Source organism: Pistacia vera, unplaced genomic scaffold (assembly GCF_008641045.1).
Source record: "Pistacia vera cultivar Batoury unplaced genomic scaffold, PisVer_v2 Contig1089, whole genome shotgun sequence".
Lineage (NCBI taxonomy): Eukaryota > Viridiplantae > Streptophyta > Magnoliopsida > Sapindales > Anacardiaceae > Pistacia > Pistacia vera.
Window position 1 is genome coordinate 57,509 of NW_022195125.1, and position 22,684 is coordinate 80,192.

At 35.9% G+C, this 22,684-nt stretch overlaps 2 protein-coding genes across 8 annotated transcripts; both read right to left on the minus strand.

Annotated features, from left to right (window-relative positions):
- Nucleotides 1–706: 706 nt before the first annotated feature.
- Nucleotides 707–8,938, minus strand: LOC116135115 (probable beta-1,4-xylosyltransferase IRX9H). Of its 7 annotated transcripts, none has more exons than XM_031420846.1 (5): nucleotides 8,381–8,938; nucleotides 3,095–3,737; nucleotides 1,728–1,977; nucleotides 1,400–1,610; nucleotides 707–1,059 (listed from the first exon to the last, which is right to left on the minus strand). In XM_031420846.1, exons 1-4 carry the CDS (start codon nucleotides 8,628–8,630, stop codon nucleotides 1,440–1,442), a joined length of 1,314 nt encoding a protein of 437 aa, XP_031276706.1. In that variant the 5' UTR covers nucleotides 8,631–8,938; the 3' UTR covers nucleotides 707–1,059; nucleotides 1,400–1,439. The 7 variants fall into 7 exon arrangements, with proteins under 7 accessions (XP_031276706.1, XP_031276715.1, XP_031276709.1 ...); XM_031420855.1 differs by lacking the exon at nucleotides 707–1,059 and adding an exon at nucleotides 1,077–1,097; XM_031420849.1 differs by lacking the exon at nucleotides 707–1,059 and adding an exon at nucleotides 1,222–1,252.
- An 8,373-nt stretch (nucleotides 8,939–17,311) lies between these two features.
- LOC116135275 (protein DETOXIFICATION 48) lies at nucleotides 17,312–19,438 on the minus strand. The gene is made up of 2 exons (XM_031420983.1): nucleotides 19,122–19,438; nucleotides 17,312–19,006 (listed from the first exon to the last, which is right to left on the minus strand). Exons 1-2 carry the CDS (start codon nucleotides 19,266–19,268, stop codon nucleotides 17,480–17,482), a joined length of 1,674 nt encoding a protein of 557 aa, XP_031276843.1. The 5' UTR covers nucleotides 19,269–19,438; the 3' UTR covers nucleotides 17,312–17,479.
- Nucleotides 19,439–22,684: the final 3,246 nt, after the last annotated feature.

The following is a 22,684-nucleotide window of genomic DNA, read 5'->3' on the forward strand; positions in this document are numbered from 1 at the left end:
CCATGATTGCTTCTGCTATATTCCAATAATTGGGAATAGGTAAACGTAGTTGAAGTGATTTATCTGTGTCATCCCAAACCCCCCCAGGAATGATGGTAAAGACGTAAAGTCTTATGAAATTTATTGCAACCAGTAATGTTCTAATCTGATTTGTATGCCTGAAATAATCATCTAATGGATGTAGATTCCTGGTAATGAATTGAAATCCCAAAAAAGAAATGGAGCATAACGTGTAATAATTTATGTCTCTACAGGTATTTATTTTTTATAACAGTGATCGAATAATATATTAAAGAGAGTTCGATGGCTTATTAGAAGTTGGAACCAATCTGTTACGTTTTCATCTTTGACTCGTACATCTGTAAGTCAAATTAGTGCATTTCAGAGTGGTGTTAACATCATTTTCCACTTGCACCTTTGACGTCCAAGTTTCAATTTGTCATGTTGGAGGTTGTTAGGATGTGACAGGAGCTACGACCAGGTCAAATCCAGTTGAATTAACAATAATGAAAAGTGGATCCTGATTTTGGGCTGATGGTTGATAACCGGTGGCCATGTTGGTATTTCCTGATTTTGATACAAGGTGGCTAAAGGATCTCATGTCATGTTGGTATTTCCTGAATCCTGATACAATCTCTATGATTAATAGCATCATACCAACAAGCTGCTAAAGCATCCCAAATCATATACAGTACAAGAAGGACCGTGAAGAATATCAAATGCATAAAAGAATGCCGGACTATCTAAAAATTTCAATTCCAGGACATGTTGGTATTTCCTGATTTTGATACAAGGTGGCATACAGGTTGGATCACAACATGGCCCAGAGAGAACAATTTCCTTTTTCGAGAGAAGGGTGTTGTGAGATAGAGCAATTAAAACGCCCCCAATACCAAACACCCGTACTCTACAACAAATACAAAATCTCACTTGTGAAAGGATATCACGCTAGGAAAATTGTACATGTAAAACCATAAATTTCTGTTTCTTTGTCATTGCTAGCTAGCTGAGTCGCTGTGTCCCTTTGGTAGCACACGAAGCAACAATTGCTCAGGGAGACTGGCCACAGAAACAAAATAGTGACTGCCACAGAAAAACTTCAAAAAAGCATGGGTTAGAAACAATTGACTAGAGAATCCTTTAGAAAAGTCTTCTTTGCCCATATGATATATGAACCTTCCCTTGCTCATCATAAAATAAACATTATAATTTTCTTTTTTTAACCCAGTTCTTTTGTCTCCCTTGTCTCCCCCTATTAAGAGAATGAAGAGGTGCAAAAGCAAAAAGAATTATCCTTTTGGACACACTTTTTCGGAAGCTAATTTTCCAACTGACAATGTTGAAACTTGCAAACGTTAAAATTCTAAATGCTGCAAAGGGACAACTCAGAAAATCATACCCATTTGAGGCTGCATGGAATTTGCAGGGTTGCAATCACGTCACTTAATGGGGAGAATAATATCAAGGTTTTTCTGTAGCAGCCAACCTCTAGGATAAGCAAGATTGTGAGTGTCCAAATGAAGGTGCCAGTTCAGTATTTTTGAACAACCAGGTGGTGTACCTTCCATTTGGCGTTCATCTTCCACCACTTGTTCTATAAATGTGGTCTCCTGTAGAAAACACAATATTGGTGCACAGATTTCAATTGTTGCTTCTAATAATTTAAGCACACTTAGAATTTATAGTATTAAAAAGATATCCATAAATTAGAATGAAAAGATTTATACTTGGAAACCCTCCTTCACTGTGTCTAACTGCCGAATTGGATTCCGAAAGGGGTGCTTCCATCTCTTAGGATCCCACAAGATAGTGCTGTTAAAAGCAAATCCTGACATATCAACATGAAACCTACGAAGTCTTTTGCTCTTCTCATTTGTGTGCCACCCGATAATTTGGCTTCCATTGCATACAGGACCTTCTAAAATTGCCTTGTTTTTGCTTTGTGCAAGCATGGCAACAGGCCAAGTGCCAAATCGGCTGCACCAAAAGGCAAACATCATAAGGAATTTGCAGAAATACGAAGGAATTTGCAGAAATACGAAGTAATTTGCAGCATTTACAGATTTTCTGGTCATAATGGGTGACCTAAGATATATAAAAATCTAATTGGTAGAAACCAGGTAACAAATCCATTCAAGCCTCAAGGGGTTTTATTCAAAAAAGAAAAGGAGGACTGCAGGTATACAAAGTTCAAATAATACTAAACATGCAAATGCCCTATCAGAAGACTTGCTAGTGCCCAAAATACTCTACTCACTAGTTTATAATGAATAACAGACGCCATAGTTCATTGTTTGAAAACCCCAAATCAAGCAAATCGTGTTACAAGCCATATGAACATTTAAAGTTCACATGACTACATGCAGATCAGTAAAGAGTGAAATTAATAGAAAAAGAAAACCCAAAGGTGAGGCCAGTATTTTGGTAATAGCAAGATCGAAAAGCAACACCAAAATGACACACTATATCATTTCATTAACAATAGTAAGAGACTTAGACAGAGAAGGTTTACTTTACACTAGTGTTAGCCTTGTGAGCAACATGAAACTCAGATAATCACAATTTATAAATTATTGAAAAAGAATCATGAATAAACTGTAATTGATAATAAACATATTAACAAACAAATGGAATGGCTGTCACCAAAGAAGATATGCAAAATCAATCCACAAACAAAAGATACGAAGCAGAGGTAGTTAATTGTTGAGGCAGTTTCAAATATCCAATGTCCATATCCAATGACATATAATTTCATAAACATTTAAGTTAAAGCACTCAACAATTCAAGAAATTGTTTACTTTGCCAAACTAGATGTATTTCTCATGTCCATAGGCACGTATATCATTTACATCCACCCATCAAATTACGCAGTACAAAAACTCAATGCTATAATAGTTAAAATGTTACAAGCGGCTAACATGTACTACTAGCAGCAAACCACACATTTTATGTAGACAATTACCTTTTTAGCAAAATAAACTTAACAATTACAGTTTGTTGATATATCTATATCTTTAATAAGTTTAAGTTACAATAAATAAAAGTTTCTGATTATAACATGAAAGAAACTCAGTTTAGAGAATCAAAAGATACCTGATTTCTCTCAGGCTCTCAAACAAGTCAATGGTGTAGACATTATCATCATCTGCAAAATACACAATCCCATCAAGTCTATGCCTTTCGATATGCTCTAAACCCACATTTCTCTGGTGAACTCCTCTATCTTTCACATTGCTCAAATTCTTTTGACACACCAAGTGTCTATACATAACCCCAGTTTTTCTCAGCATTTCCGCTGTCTCAAACGACGCCGCATTTTCCTCGACCACTATCCACAGAACCGGTGGCTGTACAAGCCTCAAAACTTGCGCCAATCTGTTTAAATAATAAGCTTGCATTGCGCGATTGTACGTTGGCGTGATCACAATTAATTGCTTTCTTGGCACGAAATCGTATCTGTATCTGTAATTGTCAATCGTTTCGGATTCATTTTTCTTCTCTACTCCGAAACTCACTGTATTCAACACCACTTCGTCGCCCCTGTTAATAAGCTCCGTGTCACGCCTGTTAATAAGCTCCGTGTCACGCCTGTTAATAAGCTCCGTGTCACGCCTGCTAATAAGCTCCATGTTGTCACTATCAAATTGCACGTTCACATGTGGCGGCTTGATCTCAAAAAACACGTCGTGGTTTTCGATCTCCGTCACGTGACCAAACGGCGTCAAACGACTCATGCCTAACACAATAGATTTGTATGCCTGAAATAATCATCTAATGGATGTAGAATCCTGGAAATGAATTGAAATCCCAAAAACGAAATGGAGCATAACGTGTAATAATATATGTCTCTACGGGCCCGTTTGGATCGGGTTTAAATTTTTTAATAAGGGTAATATTTGTTTAATTTAACAGATTACCGTGTTATGACATTTTTGTAAAAAAATTTTACGGGAAAAAAAGATGACAACCAGTGGTTAAAGGGGGGTAAATTGTCAAGAATATTTGTACCTCATGGGGGGTTGTTATTAAAACGTTATCGGGTAATCATAATTTATATCCAATTTTGCCCCTAAATAGTATATTATGCAGACGAAAATATCCTTGGCTTGGTTAATAATTACTAAACACTCAATTTGTAAAATGACAAAAACACCCCCATCACCACAGTGCTAGAATCTAGATTTCGATCACCATTGTCGGAATCTGCCGTTACGACTCAGAGTGGTCAAATCTGGCAGTTTATTCACTGATCTGGCCTTTTTCGATCAGATCTAAGGCCAGATCTGGCCGTTAGATACGACCAAAGAGTTGGCTGTCGTTGACCATCAATAATGGCCACGAGTTGGCCGTCGTTAACCATCAACGAAGGCCAAATCGGTGAGTAAACTACCATTTTTGGTCATTTTTAGGCCATTGTGACAGATTCCGGCCACCACTGACGGTGGTTGCTGGAATCTGGCAACTATGGATGGGTGGGGTTATTTTTGTTAATTTTTAAACTTTTCTTTTTTAGGGGTGTTAAATTAAGTTAATAAACTTAAGGGGTCTAAAAGTAATTAAAAAAAATAGAATAGTATTTCCCAAAATAATTAAACAAAAAAGTAATAATTAAACAAATAAGTATTCTGAAAATAGGATAAAGAATAAGGTTTCAAATAATAAAACAAACAAGCTCTTAATTATTTATATCTAATAATCATCTAAAGGGTATTTTAGTAAAAGATATTCCAGGACATTTGTTATTACTATCAACCAAACACATTAATTATTAATACATCCCAATTGAAACAAACATAATAATAATTTAATCCCGATAATCTACAAGGTAATCTTTCTTTTTGATAATCTTATTATTAAGATAAAAAAAATATTATATGATCCAAACGCTCTCTACAAGTATTTATTTTTTATAACAGTGATCGAATAATATATAAAAGAGAGTTCGATGGCGTATTAGAACCAATCTGTTACGTTTGCATCTTTAACTCGTACATCTGCAAGTCAAATTAGTGCATTTCAGAGTGGTTTTAAGTTTTAACATCATTTTCCACCTGCACCTTTGACATCCACGTTTCAATTTGTCATGTTGGAGGTCGTTAGTATGTGACAGGAGCTACGACCAGGTCAAATCCAGTTGAAATAACAATAATGAAAAATGGATCCTGATTTTGGGCTGGTGGTTGATAAGCGGTGGCCATGTTGGTATTTCCTGCTTTTGATACAAGGTGGCTAAAGCATCCCATGTCATGTTGTTATTTCCTGATACAACCTCTATGATTAATGGCATTATATTTATAACAAACAAGCTGCTAAAGCATCCCAAATCATATACAGTACAAGAAGGACCGGGAAGAATATCAAATGCATAAAAGAATGCTGGACTATCTTAAAATTTCAATTCCAGGACATGTTGGTATTTCCTGATTTTGATACAAGGTGGCATACAGGTTGGATCACAACATGGCCCAGAGAGAACAACTTCCTTTTTCGAGAGAAGGGTGTTATGAGATAGAGCAATTAAAACGCCCCCAATACCAAACACCCGTACTCTACAACAAATACAAAATCTCACTTGTGAAAGGATATCACGCTAGGAAAATTGTACATGTAAAACCATAAATTTCTGTTTCTTTGTCATTGCTAGCTAGCTGAGTCGCTGTGTCCCGTTGGTAGCACACGAAGCAACAATTGCTCAGGGAGACTGGCCACATAAACAAAATAGTGACTGCCACAGAAAAACTTCAAAAAAGCATGGGTTAGAAACAATTGACTACAGAATCCTTCAGAAAAGTCTTCTTTGCCCATATGATATATGAACCTTCCCTTGCTCATCATAAAATAACCTTTATAATTTTCTTTTTTCAACCCAGTTCTTTTGTCTCCCTTGTCTCCCCCTATTAAGAGAATGAAGAGGTGCAAAGGCAAAAAAAATTATCCTTTTGGAAACACTTTTTCGGAAGCTAATTTTCCGACTGACAATGTTGAAACTTGCAAACGTTAAAATTCTAAATGCTGCAATGAGACAACTCAGAAAATCATACCCATTTGAGGCTGCATGGAATTTGCAGGGTTGCAATCACGTCACTTAATGGGGAGAATAATATCAAGGTTTTTCTGGAGCAGCCAACCTCTAGGATAAGCAAGATTGTGAGTGTCCAAATGAAGGTGCCAGTTCAGTATTTTTGAACAACCAGGTGGTGTACCTTCCATTTGGCGTTCATCTTCCACCACTTGTTCTATAAATGTGGTCTCCTGTAGAAAACACAATATTGGTGCACAGATTTCAATTGTTGCTTCTAATAATTTAAGCACACTTAGAATTTATAGTATTAAAAAGATATCCATAAATTAGAATGAAAAGATTTATACTTGGAAACCCTCCTTCACTGTGTCTAACTGCCGAATTGGATTCCGAAAGGGGTGCTTCCATCTCTTAGGATCCCACAAGATAGTGCTGTTAAAAGCAAATCCTGACATATCAACATGAAACCTACGAAGTCTTTTGCTCTTCTCATTTGTGTGCCACCCGATAATTTGGCTTCCATTGCATACAGGACCTTCTAAAATTGCCTTGTTTTTGCTTTGTGCAAGCATGGCAACAGGCCAAGTGCCAAATCGGCTGCACCAAAAGGCAAACATCATAAGGAATTTGCAGAAATACGAAGGAATTTGCAGAAATACGAAGTAATTTGCAGCATTTACAGATTTTCTGGTCATAATGGGTGACCTAAGATATATAAAAATCTAATTGGTAGAAACCAGGTAACAAATCCATTCAAGCCTCAAGGGGTTTTATTCAAAAAAGAAAAGGAGGACTGCAGGTATACAAAGTTCAAATAATACTAAACATGCAAATGCCCTATCAGAAGACTTGCTAGTGCCCAAAATACTCTACTCACTAGTTTATAATGAATAACAGACGCCATAGTTCATTGTTTGAAAACCCCAAATCAAGCAAATCGTGTTACAAGCCATATGAACATTTAAAGTTCACATGACTACATGCAGATCAGTAAAGAGTGAAATTAATAGAAAAAGAAAACCCAAAGGTGAGGCCAGTATTTTGGTAATAGCAAGATCGAAAAGCAACACCAAAATGACACACTATATCATTTCATTAACAATAGTAAGAGACTTAGACAGAGAAGGTTTACTTTACACTAGTGTTAGCCTTGTGAGCAACATGAAACTCAGATAATCACAATTTATAAATTATTGAAAAAGAATCATGAATAAACTGTAATTGATAATAAACATATTAACAAACAAATGGAATGGCTGTCACCAAAGAAGATATGCAAAATCAATCCACAAACAAAAGATACGAAGCAGAGGTAGTTAATTGTTGAGGCAGTTTCAAATATCCAATGTCCATATCCAATGACATATAATTTCATAAACATTTAAGTTAAAGCACTCAACAATTCAAGAAATTGTTTACTTTGCCAAACTAGATGTATTTCTCATGTCCATAGGCACGTATATCATTTACATCCACCCATCAAATTACGCAGTACAAAAACTCAATGCTATAATAGTTAAAATGTTACAAGCGGCTAACATGTACTACTAGCAGCAAACCACACATTTTATGTAGACAATTACCTTTTTAGCAAAATAAACTTAACAATTACAGTTTGTTGATATATCTATATCTTTAATAAGTTTAAGTTACAATAAATAAAAGTTTCTGATTATAACATGAAAGAAACTCAGTTTAGAGAATCAAAAGATACCTGATTTCTCTCAGGCTCTCAAACAAGTCAATGGTGTAGACATTATCATCATCTGCAAAATACACAATCCCATCAAGTCTATGCCTTTCGATATGCTCTAAACCCACATTTCTCTGGTGAACTCCTCTATCTTTCACATTGCTCAAATTCTTTTGACACACCAAGTGTCTATACATAACCCCAGTTTTTCTCAGCATTTCCGCTGTCTCAAACGACGCCGCATTTTCCTCGACCACTATCCACAGAACCGGTGGCTGTACAAGCCTCAAAACTTGCGCCAATCTGTTTAAATAATAAGCTTGCATTGCGCGATTGTACGTTGGCGTGATCACAATTAATTGCTTTCTTGGCACGAAATCGTATCTGTATCTGTAATTGTCAATCGTTTCGGATTCATTTTTCTTCTCTACTCCGAAACTCACTGTATTCAACACCACTTCGTCGCCCCTGTTAATAAGCTCCGTGTCACGCCTGTTAATAAGCTCCGTGTCACGCCTGTTAATAAGCTCCGTGTCACGCCTGCTAATAAGCTCCATGTTGTCACTATCAAATTGCACGTTCACATGTGGCGGCTTGATCTCAAAAAACACGTCGTGGTTTTCGATCTCCGTCACGTGACCAAACGGCGTCAAACGACTCATGCCTAACACAATACCCACCAGGAAGAATAGAAGACACCGGTAGAGAGATTTTCGCCATGATTTACGGGATGAAAGGAATCGACGGAGATTGACTGTGACTGAGTTAATTGAAGGTAAGGGTGATGACGAATATTTACCGTTATGTAAGAGCCTGTGAGAAGGTGAATTGGCGGCTGGAAATGTAGTGCTGGAACCGTTTTGGTACGAACGGTCATGATAGGCTGGAGAAAGAGTTCGGCGGATCGAGGCCATCAGATTTGGCGGCTGCTAAATCACGTGGCCGGACATTAAAACCCTAGAGAAAGCAAAACGATGAGTAGAGAGAATGGAATTAGGAAGTCAAAGTATGGAAGCGAGTATAGTGAGTCTGGATTGTGATTAATGAAAAAACTGGAGAGAAGATTTATTTTCCATCGTTAGGTCTATCATTGAATTTGTAGATGATGAAATTGTTAGATTAAGACAGAAAGAAAGGCGTCTAAGATCTAGAGCAGTTTTAGGGAGTCTGAGTTTGGGGCCTTTGGGCCGCCGAGGAGGAGTGATGAGTTGGGTGGGTGCACATTACGCGCCAGCTGGACACACCATTTGTTTATTCTAAGTTACGCGTTAGGTGAAATGTACGTGGCTAATTGTGGAGGAAAGTGTAGGGTGTCTTGGTTTTCTTTGTGGTCATCCTTGTGAGACTTCGTAATTGGTTCAACCAATGATTGAGTATGAGAAATTTTAGTTACCACTACTGCATATATGAAATACTTTATGAATGCTCTGCTACTAAATTAATAACGTTATTATGAACGAAGGATTAGGTAATATATGAAATACTTTATGAATGCGCTGCTACTAAATTAATAACGTTATTATGAACGAAGGATTAGGTAATATGGTAACTACCATATATAAAAATATAGAGTTAAGTATTAATATTTTAAATATCTCTTACCTCATGGTCATCGGTATCTACTTTCATTTTAATGAAAATTATAAAATAATAAGTTGAATATTGTGTTTTGTTACATTTTTGGCTCATATTGTAACACAATCTAATCATTGCGAAATTGTTAGAAATAAATAAAGCCCAACATCATAAACGGCCATTGACTTGGAATCGGGCTTGGTCCATCATTGATGTCCAAGCCCATCAAACTTAACGCCATAAGAACAATAATATTATACCTACATCATTTTTATTCTAACTCTCTTGCCAGATTAAACCGTGAAAGATGATTGCGTCAAAATTTATTTTAAATTTTAAATTTTAAATTATCCAATCATCTTTTATCATATAAGTTTGTAAGGATAAATTTGTATAAAAAGATTTGGGTGCAATATTACTCTAATAAAAAAGATGATAAGCTTTTCGACACGAAATAAAAAATGAACCTGAAGGAGAAGAAGGAGTTTTCTGCAATTCAGCTATGCCTTCCGATTGACGAATTCATCTAGGAATTAGAATCAAACACTGTAAAAACTCTGTGGAACTTTAAACCACAAAATTACTTCATTTAAAAAATGAAATATCACATGTATTTGGTTGTTTGTTTTGGATTTATTAACAATCAAATTCAATTCAATGACTGTTATTCTATTATTCTACGAGTGTGTCTGAGTTTTGATATCATCCATTTATTTTCTATTCCAAAATCCTGGTGCTTTGGACAATTCAATAAGAGTTTTGCGGTTGATAATTGTGAGTCGTGGTTTCTACTGTGTGATACGATATGAACAGTTTCAGGATATATAGATAATTAGCGTAAGGTAGAAGGAAGACAAATGGGCTTTGTTAATAATATTGATGTAGTTGACATTCTGAAATACTTGGGTGCCATTTGCCCACGATCTCCATTAATGATTTAATGAAACCAGAGGTCTAGTGAGAAATTACCGATGCACCTGTAAATGTTATTCCAATCCTGATAACTTTTGTTTGCTCTGCCAAAAACAAAAAGACAATACTTCAATCAGTGTTTTTGGCTAGTTGGTGGAAAGTGATAGATATTTAAGACAGCTAATTGATGTATATGTATAAAGGATACAAGAGTACTAGGGACATTCTTTTTTTTCACTCTCCAGTTGACATGTATATATGAAAAGACAAAAGGATTAACAAGTTGGTAATATATTAGTGTCCTGTTTTTTGTATAATGGGAGAGTGTAACAATGAGTAACACACTGAAAAAGAGAGTTTTCAGTATTTCTCATTAGTGAGCCGCGATGATGATACATTTTATTTGGATGAAATTATTGAGGGTGGACTTAGTTGAGGTGTACGTAAACAAGTAATTACTAGCTATCTCGACTTCATGGCACATTGGTGCTGACTTTTTGTTGTCTGTTATTTTATGGCCGAAATTATCGAGGGTGGGCTTGCTTGTGTGATGTTTATTTAGATAAATCTTAAGATTTTGCTTTGCAACATGCAAGTTTTTAATTTACTAACTCATTTATACTATTAAATATTTTAATGTTGTCATGGTACCTCAATAAGACGAGAGACAACTGCCCTTGGTCCCTTTTTTCTTGATTCTGGATCCCTGAATTCTCAAATTATTGTACACTCCTGAAGCTTCTGACATCTTCTTGAGAATCATTAAAGCTAGCTTGCAGTCTTGCTTTGTTGATTAAAATAACTTCTCCCTTTCTTGGGTCTATGTCCATGGCAGTCTAGTGAAGCAGTGTTCTTGGTTTTCTTTCTTTAGTTGTATTATTTTGGTTTGTTTCAAGTCTGTTTTGTGGATAAGATGTTTGTTGGTGGTTGCAGAATCCTTCATTGCGAGACCCACCCTGTTCATGTTCGACCAGAGCTGCACTCTTTTTGCTCATTTGTAATTGCCCCTACCATAACTTCACCCCATGTATGATGTTATATGTTTGCTTGTCAATGGCAGCACGTGAACTTTTAACTCTTGATGATGACTGGTATTCCTTCATTTTCGACTTTCAAAGCCATAGGGAACTATTCTTTTAACAAGAGATAAAGAGTTGAATGTGCTATCAGGTTGATATAGTTTATTATGGTTTGCACCACTACTTTGCTGGAACAATTTTTTTCTCCAAAACTCGAGCATTTCCCTTTACCACAAATTTGTGACATATAAATGACGACCAGACCGAATTTGCAACCTAGCGAAGTCATTACTGGGCCATCAGCTATGTAATAGGAACCTTAAGCGTGTCTTTTGTGAAAGGCATTCTTCAATCGTCATATTTACTGGATGGAAACACTCATTGTAGAGGGGGGGCGGTGCCCAAAATTGTAGATGATGGACCATGTCATACTCATGTGTAGGCCATCTCTGCAGGATGAAGGTCAAGCTTCGTGGGGGCCCGAGTCTGTACTTCTTGGCCGGCTCAATATGTCAATCATGCATTTAACTTTTTGGATGGGTATGTTGTTTATCTTATATCTGGTCCCGAGGCCAAATTTTGAGACTGCCATTTATAGGACCTGAAGCTAGGTCAGTCTACTACCCCTATGTTATATACTTGCTTTCATTAGGAGAGGCATTGAATGATTTGAGGGTGTATGAATATTGAATAGAGAGATCAGGTGCATGCATGTTGCAAAGGAGATTTTGTATTCACTAGGTGCATGCATGATGCGAGGTGATTTTGTTTTTTCATATGCAGTTATACTTTTGTGGGTGATCTTATATTTCTGATTTTGATATGCATTATTTCATTGTTGATTGGCTCTATACTTGACTTCTATGTCCATTAGGAGGCCCAGCTATCAGCTTTACTTTGTATATGGGGCGGGGCAGCAAGAACAATTTATTATCCTACTGGTTTTTTTGTTTTTATTGTTTTATGCATATAATATCGTCCCACGCAGTGGTTTTTTTTTAAGAGTTGATAATTATATTAATATCAGAAGGAATAGTTGATGAATGTTGTGAGTGAGTTGGTGTGGTGGCATATCATGGGCTTTAATAATCAAAATTGTAAAAAGGTTAGAGTTCAATATTGGTATTTAGATGGCCATATTGATAGATAACTAACCAGAAACAAATTAAATATGTTATATGTGAGGATGATATTTGGTTAATTAATTTTAAGTATTATGTGAAGTTCAATATTGATATTAAAAGATTTAGGGATGTTGATTGCACAGCACACACATTGAGGGCAGGAAAAAGAAGGCAAATTGAATTTAGATTGTCAAATATGACATATTGCAGACTTATACGGCGCCATGCCTTAAAAGAAGAAGAAAGAAACAAAAATTAAATTGAGAATAACAAGAAAAAAAACTAGCTGGATTTAAATGAATTGTAACCCAGTCACTTGTATGTTTAATAAAGCAAGTTGAGATAGCCCATATTTGAGTTGCTGATTAGAAATGAAGGGTCCACTCCACTCATTGAAGGTTTTGGGTAATTCCAGAGAGAAAAGGGTCTTGCTTTGCGTACGTTGTATGGTGTTATTTCATCCATACGTATGCTAGCTATTATCAGTTAGCGTCCATGACCAATTGGTGATACTGATTACCATTTGTTTGCTTATAGCCTCGTAATAAAAACTTACCAGAAACGAAAAAGAAATCTATAGTCATATACATGAATATGTGTGGGTTCATTAGAGTGTTCAAATTAAAAAGGTTGGGGATGAATTTTCTTTACTTCCACGATACAAACCAATGAGTGGTCTTAATCCCAATACTTCCGTATTAATTTCTCATTCCTAAGACTAATTGTGTTGCTTAAAAGAAAGAAAAGGGTATTCATAGATGATAATGTAGTGTATTAAATTTAAGTTGGGAGTTATGAATTGGGTTAATCAAACTGGGCATGCTTCCGTATTAAAGACGCCTGCTAAGCCAAAAATCTTTGTCATTTTTACAACATCTGAGTGGCCTGGTCTTGTTGACTGACTCAAATAATAACCCCAAATGTTTCAACATCGTTATCATGTTTATTCCCATATAATGAATGTATCATTTATGAGGCAATGGAAGTCTAACAACGAAGAGAACAAAGCTTATTGGACTCTCTTTCCACATTGCTTCTGTTTGACGATCTCAGTAGTTGCTTGATCAAATTAAGAATGTGAAGATGAGCTGAATTATAAGATGGTCAAATCCAGAAAGGCAATGGGAATGAGACTGAGTCAAACACTAAATATATAAAAACAAACAAAATGTCAAACCACTAAGTTTTGGAGTGGCATCTTTTGGTTGCTTCGCTTTCACTTCAGAGCAGAGTACTTGCCATCAAGAACACAATTAATTTTAGTTTCTGCTAACCCTTTTGAGCATTATCATCCACGTGTTTTTCAATCCAACAATTGTCTTTATTAATTAATTTCTCTTTCTTTCCCTATAAACAAAAACATGCTTATCTCGGATCACCTTTTCACCCTTATAATGGTAGTGGGCTAAAGGCGTGGCTCATCTTCTATCATGGAGGGTGCTTGTCATAGCTAGCTTTATAAATTGACTTTATTTTAACCCCAAAAGAAAAAGAAAAAAATAAAAATTGACTTTGTCTGGAACTATTAAAAAAATATGAATTGGGTGAGTGAGTATATAATATAAAATGGAGGTCGGTTCAAATTCATTAGAGAGGAAATATCAAATACAAAAGGGATTTGTAAAAGAGACAAAATATAGTTTGAAAACTCATCACCTTTCCTACGGAACAAATGACAATATTTGTTCCCTAATAAGTGGTACCCATTAACCCATACAGTGAAACTCAGTCCCTAAAATGTGTAAATAGCCGTTTGGTCATTTCATGCAACAGCAACACAGCATCTTCGGAATGGGGACCCTTCCTTGAAAGGGCATGCATTACGGCATTGACTGTCGTCCTTGTGTGATTATTCTCTTGCCACACGATTGGCATCTTTGAATTCTACACAAAACATCATCCATTTCCTCAAATTTGTGCTTCCTTCTTCTTCAACTACTATCTATTTCACTTGAAGACATACAATATAAACCTACACAGTGTCACTATAACTACTTGTTTTTACCTTTCATTCACTGATAATCTCAGATAACGCCATTGACCATCTCTGTTCTCAAATATCTACAATCAACCATCAACAATCACAGCCCACTTTCATTAATAATGTCTATTTTAATTAAACCATGAAATGGAAGACAATTCATATGACTTGGAATATATATTTTAATGCTGTAATTTAAATAATAATAATAAGGGAATCAACCGGGGTGGGGTCTAACTTACAAGTTAAGAAGAGAAGAAGAAGAATTTGAATTGGTAATGTAAATGTTCAGATTTTATTAATGAAAAATATTACGCTCATGATGTCTTCTCATAACTCTGATATAATAATTCACAATCAAGATTGTAAAAGAAAATTTATGAAAAGAGATCATGAATATAACATTAGTCTTTATTAAAAATGCATGTAAGTGATGACTTTCGGCCATGAATGGATTAATATTGGGATTTGAGGCAAGAAGATGAGGGGAGTATGTTCTTCTTGAATCTTCAACACCTGTTAAGGGTAAAACAACAAGTAGTGGCCACGGGCACAGACTTCTCTCAAGTCCTTTCATTCATCACTATGGAAGAAGATAAGGAATGCCACTTTCACTTACTGCTCTCTGTCTCTTGTCTCTATATGTAAAGTAAAAGCAAGGTGATTGTGCGTTTGTTGATATGACATTTTTAGGGAAAAAGCACGGATCCTATTGCCAGTTTTATGTTTGTATTTGGACAAAACCTTTTTTGATATTTAATTAATCAATCTTTATTTAAATAATTCTTTTCTGTTTGGGGAGTAACCCTACCACTATATTTAGCCTTAGGGGCGGTCACCGTTTTCCAGTATTGTTTTTTAGTAAATTTTACGAAAATGTTTCTCATGTGGCGCATGAAACGATACTATTGGTGGCCGACTACGGAAGGGAAAGTGGGCTTTTGTTGTGCGAGACACGTGTCGCTTCAGAATGTCCACTTTTCGAATATATATAATGCATAGACACGTGGCTTTTAATTATTCGATTCAAAGTTAACAATGATGTACTGGAAAATGATGTTTTGATTGATAGATAAATCCATAATGGGAGGCATTCTAAACTCAAGATTCCTCACCCAAAAAAAGAATAATATATTTATTTATTTAATTTATCTTAATTTTAATTAATTGATCCATTGATGAGAATCCAACTTTATATATTTGTAACGTACTAATTAGACCAAATTACCAATTTTGTTAACGATATCCAACTTGTTAATTTATTTATTTTTATTAAAATAATCAGTTAATTAATATATGTAAGTTGATTATCAAATTTGGGCGTACACAGTCAACTCGTATATATGCCTCTCCATTTTTAGTACGGTACTGAGCGCATTAATTGTTTTATAATCCCTATTGGTACGCAAAATGTGTCAATGTCACGTAAAATATAAAAGAGAAGAGATGGGGGGTAATTATCCAGTCTGTGTTGGAATGGATGAGTATCCGATTTGCCCCAACACTGACCATCTACAGTACCACATCCATCTCCCTGTATACTTAAAATTAATTTTATCAACTTGGCAAAGCATCTTCTAACTTTTTTATGATTCAAAGGAACTGGAAGCAGCAACGCTACCTATTTATCAATCACCATCGTTAACATCTTTCTTTGCCAAAGACGATACTGTTTTAAGTTTTGATTTTATAAAAGAAGCTAGGGTTTGATTCATCTTTTTTTTTTTTTTTTTTAAAAAAAAAAGGAAGATATATGTGGTCCTAATTCTTAGTAGATTGCGTTTGTATACATCTATACATACAAGTTGTTGTGATTACTAAAAGTGATTCATACGTACATTCACGTAGAGTAAAATTGTATAAGGCCAGCGAGTGAGTACGTAAGACTATTATAAAATACATAAGATTAGATAAACAGTTGTTCACAGCGTTGCAGTAAAGAAGAGTTTGGAGGTCGTGCTCAAGACCTAATTAGTGGTATATAATGATTTTTTTAATTTAAATTAAAATAAAAAATGAGTAAACATGGATTGCTAGGTAAGTAGCTAAACCACAAGTTAAAAAGGTAGATGATCCTTACCACAATTACATGGCTATGGAGTTATACTAGGATTGCGAGTTAGGCTAGATGGAGATGGAATATTTTTTTTGTATAAACTAAAGAGAAGAAGATAAGGAAAATTGATAAATCAAAGGGGGTGGCTGTGGGTTTAAGCACTTTCTTACAAAATGAATGAGAAAATTGAAAAGTGACATAGATTTTGAGGCCTTACGTGTACCACTCAGAAAGAGCAAGTGAAATGGGTCATCCCATGTTTCATCCTCTTTCATGCTGTGGTGTATGATATGTACATACTACATAGGATATAGTTTTGTGTATATATATATATATATATATATATATATATATATAAATATATTATATATATTATATTATATTATAATATATATGTGAGATTATTTATTTAAGGTTATATTTATATCTGAGGTTTGTGGAAGAAATGGAGGCTGAAGGTGGGGGACGGGGGTGGGGATCTGGTAAGGCCAGAGGTACTGTTACTAATTTTTGTCATGTGAGAAGTAGACATAAGCAGTAGTAGCTGGATTTTGTTTCTTCAGTTCGAAACAGGGCCCCCCATCGTCTTCAATATACAACCCTTCTCTCTATTTTGATACTTGTTCTACTACCAATAATTATCATTCTTCACTGTGCTCATATTAAGCTGGAAGGACCGAAGGAGATGCATTAAGATAGATAGGTAATTAGTAATGGGGAAAGTTAACATGCTAATTTTCCATTTTAGGTAGTGAAACCTCGTTTGCCTTTAATGGAATAGACCAACAAGATGGGTAAAGCAGATCTTTTTTTCCCCGACCCCGAGCCTCTAACCAGCCGACAGCTTAACCCTTTATTTCTCTCTCTCTCTCTCCTCCTTTCATGCGACTGTAATTGATTTTATTTAAAACTATATTAATTTGTTCTATTCTACAAACTGCTCATTAATACAACATAGAAAATAATGTAAAAATAAAAATACTTTTCAATAATACAAGTGAGAATGAGAGAAGAAAGCTCTCTCTCTACTAATGAATAATTTTTCACATCAGCTCCTCAAGAAGAAGGAGCAAAAATGGGGGAAGTTAAACTCTAATCAATGCACATTGGTAGTTTGTTTAGCAGATATAAGTGGGTCTGTTTCAAGTGACGCTGACTTCACTAGCTCATCTTTAATGCACAATATCTCTTCAAGATTATCCTTCTTGTTGACGAGAGAGTCTTCTGGTTTTGGTGATGAAACTAGCAATATTGAGCTACTAATTGTTGTTGTTGTTGTCTTAGATTGTGTAAGTTTTCTTGCTCTATCAACTTGATCCTTCCAATCTGTTCTGCATAGAACATATAGCATGAGCAACGCACATGAAGCTTGAGCTGCAAGCAAGCCAAGCCAGAGCCCGGAAAACCCCATTTTGGCCACAAACCCCATGAACATAGCTATTGGCATACCCACTAAGTAAAATGAACCCAAATTGATGTTTGCTCCTATTGCTGGTCTCGCACTTCCTCTCAACACACCGCAACCAGTTGTCTGTGGGCAATTTCCAAGCTCACAAAGCCCCGCAATTGGCAATGCTATTGCAGTGAGTTCCAGAATTTCAGCATCGTTGGTGAAAAACCTTCCCCATTGGTGCCTCATTAATGTTGTGAACAGCATGGCCATGAGGCCTAATGCTACCGCGCAAAAGAGAGAAACAATCATTGAAATGCGGGCTTTTGCGGGCCGGTTAGCACCTAGTTCATTTCCAACTCTGGTAGAAACTCCAAGACTTAGAGATGAAGGGAAGACATAAACAAGAGAGGTAGTTTGGATAAGGATTCCCATAGAAGCAATGGTAGCTTTTGGGTTAGCAAGAAGTCCACAAAGCATTATCATAAACTCGTACCACCACCACTCAAGACAAACTGATATACAAGTTGGCACGGCCAGGGAAAGCAAAGAAGACCATCCCCTAAGGCAATCCATGCTCAGAGAAACCCATGAATCTTTATGAATACCAGAGAAATATACAAATGAAGATAACAGGAGGAAGAGATTGAAATTAGTCCAAACCATAGCTATGGCCACCCCTGCAATGCCCATCTTGAAGTGAACAACAAGAAGGAAATTGAGTGGGACATGGAGGAGTACAGAGATAGCAGAACAGTAAGTTAATGGTAATGTAATGCTTTGAGTTCTAAGATAGATACGAAGTGGGTGAAGCAATGAAAGGAAAAAGAGGTCAGGAATTGAAAAAAGAATAAAAGTATGAGCCACGGAAGATATTTCTTGGTCTTGGCCACACCACAAAAGGATTCTTTTCATGTTAAGCCACATGAAGGAGATTGGAATAGAAGTGGAGAGAAGGAGAAGAACAGTTCTTTGTAGAGTTAAGCCAAGAAGCTTCCACTGTTTGGCGCCAAAAGCTTGTCCACAAATGGGTTCCATTCCCATAGCCAAGCCAGAGATTACAGAGTAGCCAGTGATGTTAGCAAAACCGATGGAAAGAGAGCCACCAGCAAGCTCAAGCTCACCAAGATACCCCAGAAAGAGCATGGAGATCATGGCTCTGGAATACATAAGTAGACCGGTGATAGTTGTTGGGCCAGAGATCTTCCCTATGGCTTTGATTTCTTCAAAGGCCTGAAGAATGCCAAAAAAAAAAAAAAAAAAAAAAAATGAAGAAGAAGAGAAAATGAGTCATATATATAGTCGATAAACAAGTAGCAGTGACACCAAACATATATATGGTTTTTACCTCAGAAGGAGTTGGCCATCTATTTAGTTGATCTTCTTCTTGATGATGAGTAGTTGTGTGAGGATCCATGTTTTCGTTGGGATTTACAAAATGGGTTTTATTGTGAGAAGAAAATGAGGATGGCGAAGAAGGCTTTGAATTACACATAAGTAGGTAGCTTAAGGATATAAAGAGACGGAAGTGTAAATAAGGTTGGAATAACGAAAGCCTGAGGGGGTGTTTATGTTTTATGTTTGATGGGTTTTGGTTTTTGAATGCTAAAGTATGCAAGACGATATGTGTATATATACATGAGATGTTGGGCCCGACTGTTTTGAGTTCTGAGGAACGTGTCAATGTATAAAAGAGGTGAACATAACATAAGAAAAGGGCGTATACTGCTTTGGAAGTTGCGGGTGAGGGGCAGCCCCCCCTCTCTCTCTTCGTATTAATAATAATATTAATTTCAAGAGAGAGAACAAAGCCTCAGCCTTTGAGCACAGATAGCTTTCTGATCTTATATTTTTATATATGATCAGATCATACAACCATTGGCTGGTTTAATTGTTTTTTACCGCCTGAACCTGTTTTGTCCATAAACTTGTTTGGTTTTAAGTTTTAACGATAATGGGGGGACCTTTATGGCATTTAGTTGATGGTGGTGGGTTTTAGTTTACTTGAAGTTAAAAAGTACTTATTTTTTAATTTAGTGGATAATATTCTTTAGTTTGTATACTAAAAGAGATAAATTAAAAAAGAAATAAGTTTTATGTAAAATTGCCAAGTGGAGTAGATAAAGAAGCAATGAGATTTCTAGTTGTGATCGAAAAGAGTAAGGCATATATCTAAGGATTGTTAGACTTAGGCAGATGATAAAAATGTTTGCATGTTCAGACGCAGGCAAGCAGCCATGCATGTTCCCATTCTTCTACAACCCATGTGATTAAACCCATTCCGACACGACCTTTTGCTTTCTACAAACTTCAACATGAAAACATCGCTCGACTACTTTCCCGACTTGAGGGGTGACAAGTTTAGGCCCCATTTCTTTTGTCTGATCACTTGCTTCAACTATGGGTATGGTTATTATTATTATTATTATTATATTCAATCATATAATCTGTGGTGGAGAGTTTCTTTATCTAAGAAGTGGAACAGAGATGGCTAAGATTTGTTCTGGAGTCAGAGATATGTTTAGATCCTAAATCTAAACAAAATCATTGTAAACAATAAAGAATTATTTTTGTTTGCGCTTTCAATGTGGGGTTCTTCTTTAGGGTCACAGTAATTATAATGCACAACCTTCAACTTTTTCATGCACCTCCCGTTACTGATCAGTATGACAAAAAAATTTGAAGTAGCTAGAGCTCAGAAATCTGCCCCATAATATGAAAATACAAGTGGGGTAAAGGGAAAGAGAAGTGTAATGGATGTTTTTGGATTTCATATATAAGAAAATTAACGAAATTGTTTATAGGAAAAAGAAAAGGGGATTATGAAATGATATTGGGTATGTGGAGGTAGGTGTTGTGCTATGAATGGGACCACTATCTGTGTTAATGGAGATGACAGTAGATGGCTGTATGGAGAACAGGCAGATGGAAGAAAGGAAACACCGAAAGACAATTACGTGCTCAAATTGCAACCGTTTAATTTGTATCCCTTTTCTCACAACAGATATCAGACTGTCTCTCTGTAGGAGAGAGCCTTGGCTCTGTCTGTGACTGTGAACAAAACAGTAGCACCCTTACATCCATCACCCTTGCTAAAAACCCTTTTTTTTACTGTCAATCACACACAGTTTCAGTTTGAGTTTAAGGTGCTTAAAGAATCAGTTATTATTATTTATATAAGATATTACTTCTCTGAAATCCATACCACCATGTCAGATTCCATGTGTCTCCAGCTCCAGCTCAATGAGGTGCCGTTGATGAGAGGTATGTGTCATGCAATAAAACCAATGGACAAAAATTAGTGTAAAGATTTAAATTAATTATTCAGATGATAATTTTTAAAGACATTTCGAATTTAGAATCCTAATTCGGAAGTGGGGCTCACAAAAGATAGATCACACCAGATTGCAGTAATAGATATTGACATGTTCCAGTGTCACATGGTGATGCCATTCGCTTGTACAGTTAATTAGGAAACCATTTTACACCAAGTTGTTGTAGTGGAGTTCAGACAGATTATTTTTTTTTTTTTAATTTTTTTGGGGGGGCATCATAATAAACTAAACACAATAAAAATGCAAGTTTCAATGGAGGAGGAAAGGGATATACAACAGTGACAAGACCTTTCAAGATATGACATTAATAAAAGATTATACTTCTCTAGAAACTCGAACAAATTCACAGATTCCTTCTTTCGCAACCTTTATTTCTCTTTTTCCTGAAAAGGGCGGTTGATGCTTGGTTTTCAGGAGAAGAAATTATCCCCAGAGATACCCACCAAATTTCTCTCTCTTCCTATCTGTAATTCACTTCAGTAAATGCAATGTGGCAATATGCTTGCCTCTGCATCATTTGATTTTTGCAAGGATTGGCCATATATAATGTCCCGCACCATACTCTTTTATGTTTCCCACCCAGCTATGTACTATACATGTCTATAATGTCTCAAGAAAGTATAACTCATATTTTCCAGATCAATCATATTCATGGAAATTATGTTCCCTATTTTTCACGTCTTTAAATACATTGAAGACCAAGTTGCTGATGCATTTTGTACTAAAAAAGACAGGACGTTTAAATGCTTCCCAGACCTTGGTAGAAATAGAATGCGTTGCATGGGAGCATTTAAAGCAAACCAGGCTTTCATAGATACTGATAAGTGCAATAAACACAAGAATTTATTCCAAGGTTCAGATGCAAGTGAGAAAGAGGAGAAAAGGAAGATAGAACAATTATAAAGAACGTCTTCCATAAAAATAAATGGAACCTTTTCAGGAAAAAAAATAAAAAATAAAAAAATCAGGGCATAAAAAGACTTGTCTCCATCAATGTTTCAATCAAAACAACTCACATACTAACTGTTGGCCACCAAGCACAATTCACCACATTCATATATACAACATATTCAGGCACACAGAAGAGATTCCAATACATCATGTCAGGACCACCAGTGGGCAATCAACTCTGCCTTTAAATAATATTTAAGTTCTTCACCAAGAATAAATCTCAGTCAGCTTATCTTGATTGGAAAGTACTCTTAGCAGTAATACTGGGATCTACAACTGATGCTTCACTTACTTTTCCTTGACAATTAGCCGTACAGCAACGTTTCCAGGATGTGCTGGTGAAGCAATGCTCAATTCATTTTGGAGAGCTCGTCTCACTGATAAATTGGTGACTAAAATGACATCTACCTTTCAGTTGTTATAATGTGTATGCATCGATATTGCTTTATCTGGGGTTAGAAAGAAAGACTACAAAAACTGTTTTTCTTTACTCCAACACATGCGTCACACAATTGCCATAACAATGGAGACCCTATGACTTTGATTTCCCGGACTTTCTCACTGATTGATATTAAACTTTATTGTTTGGTTATAGTGTTCATCAAATCTTCAACGCAAAATTTAT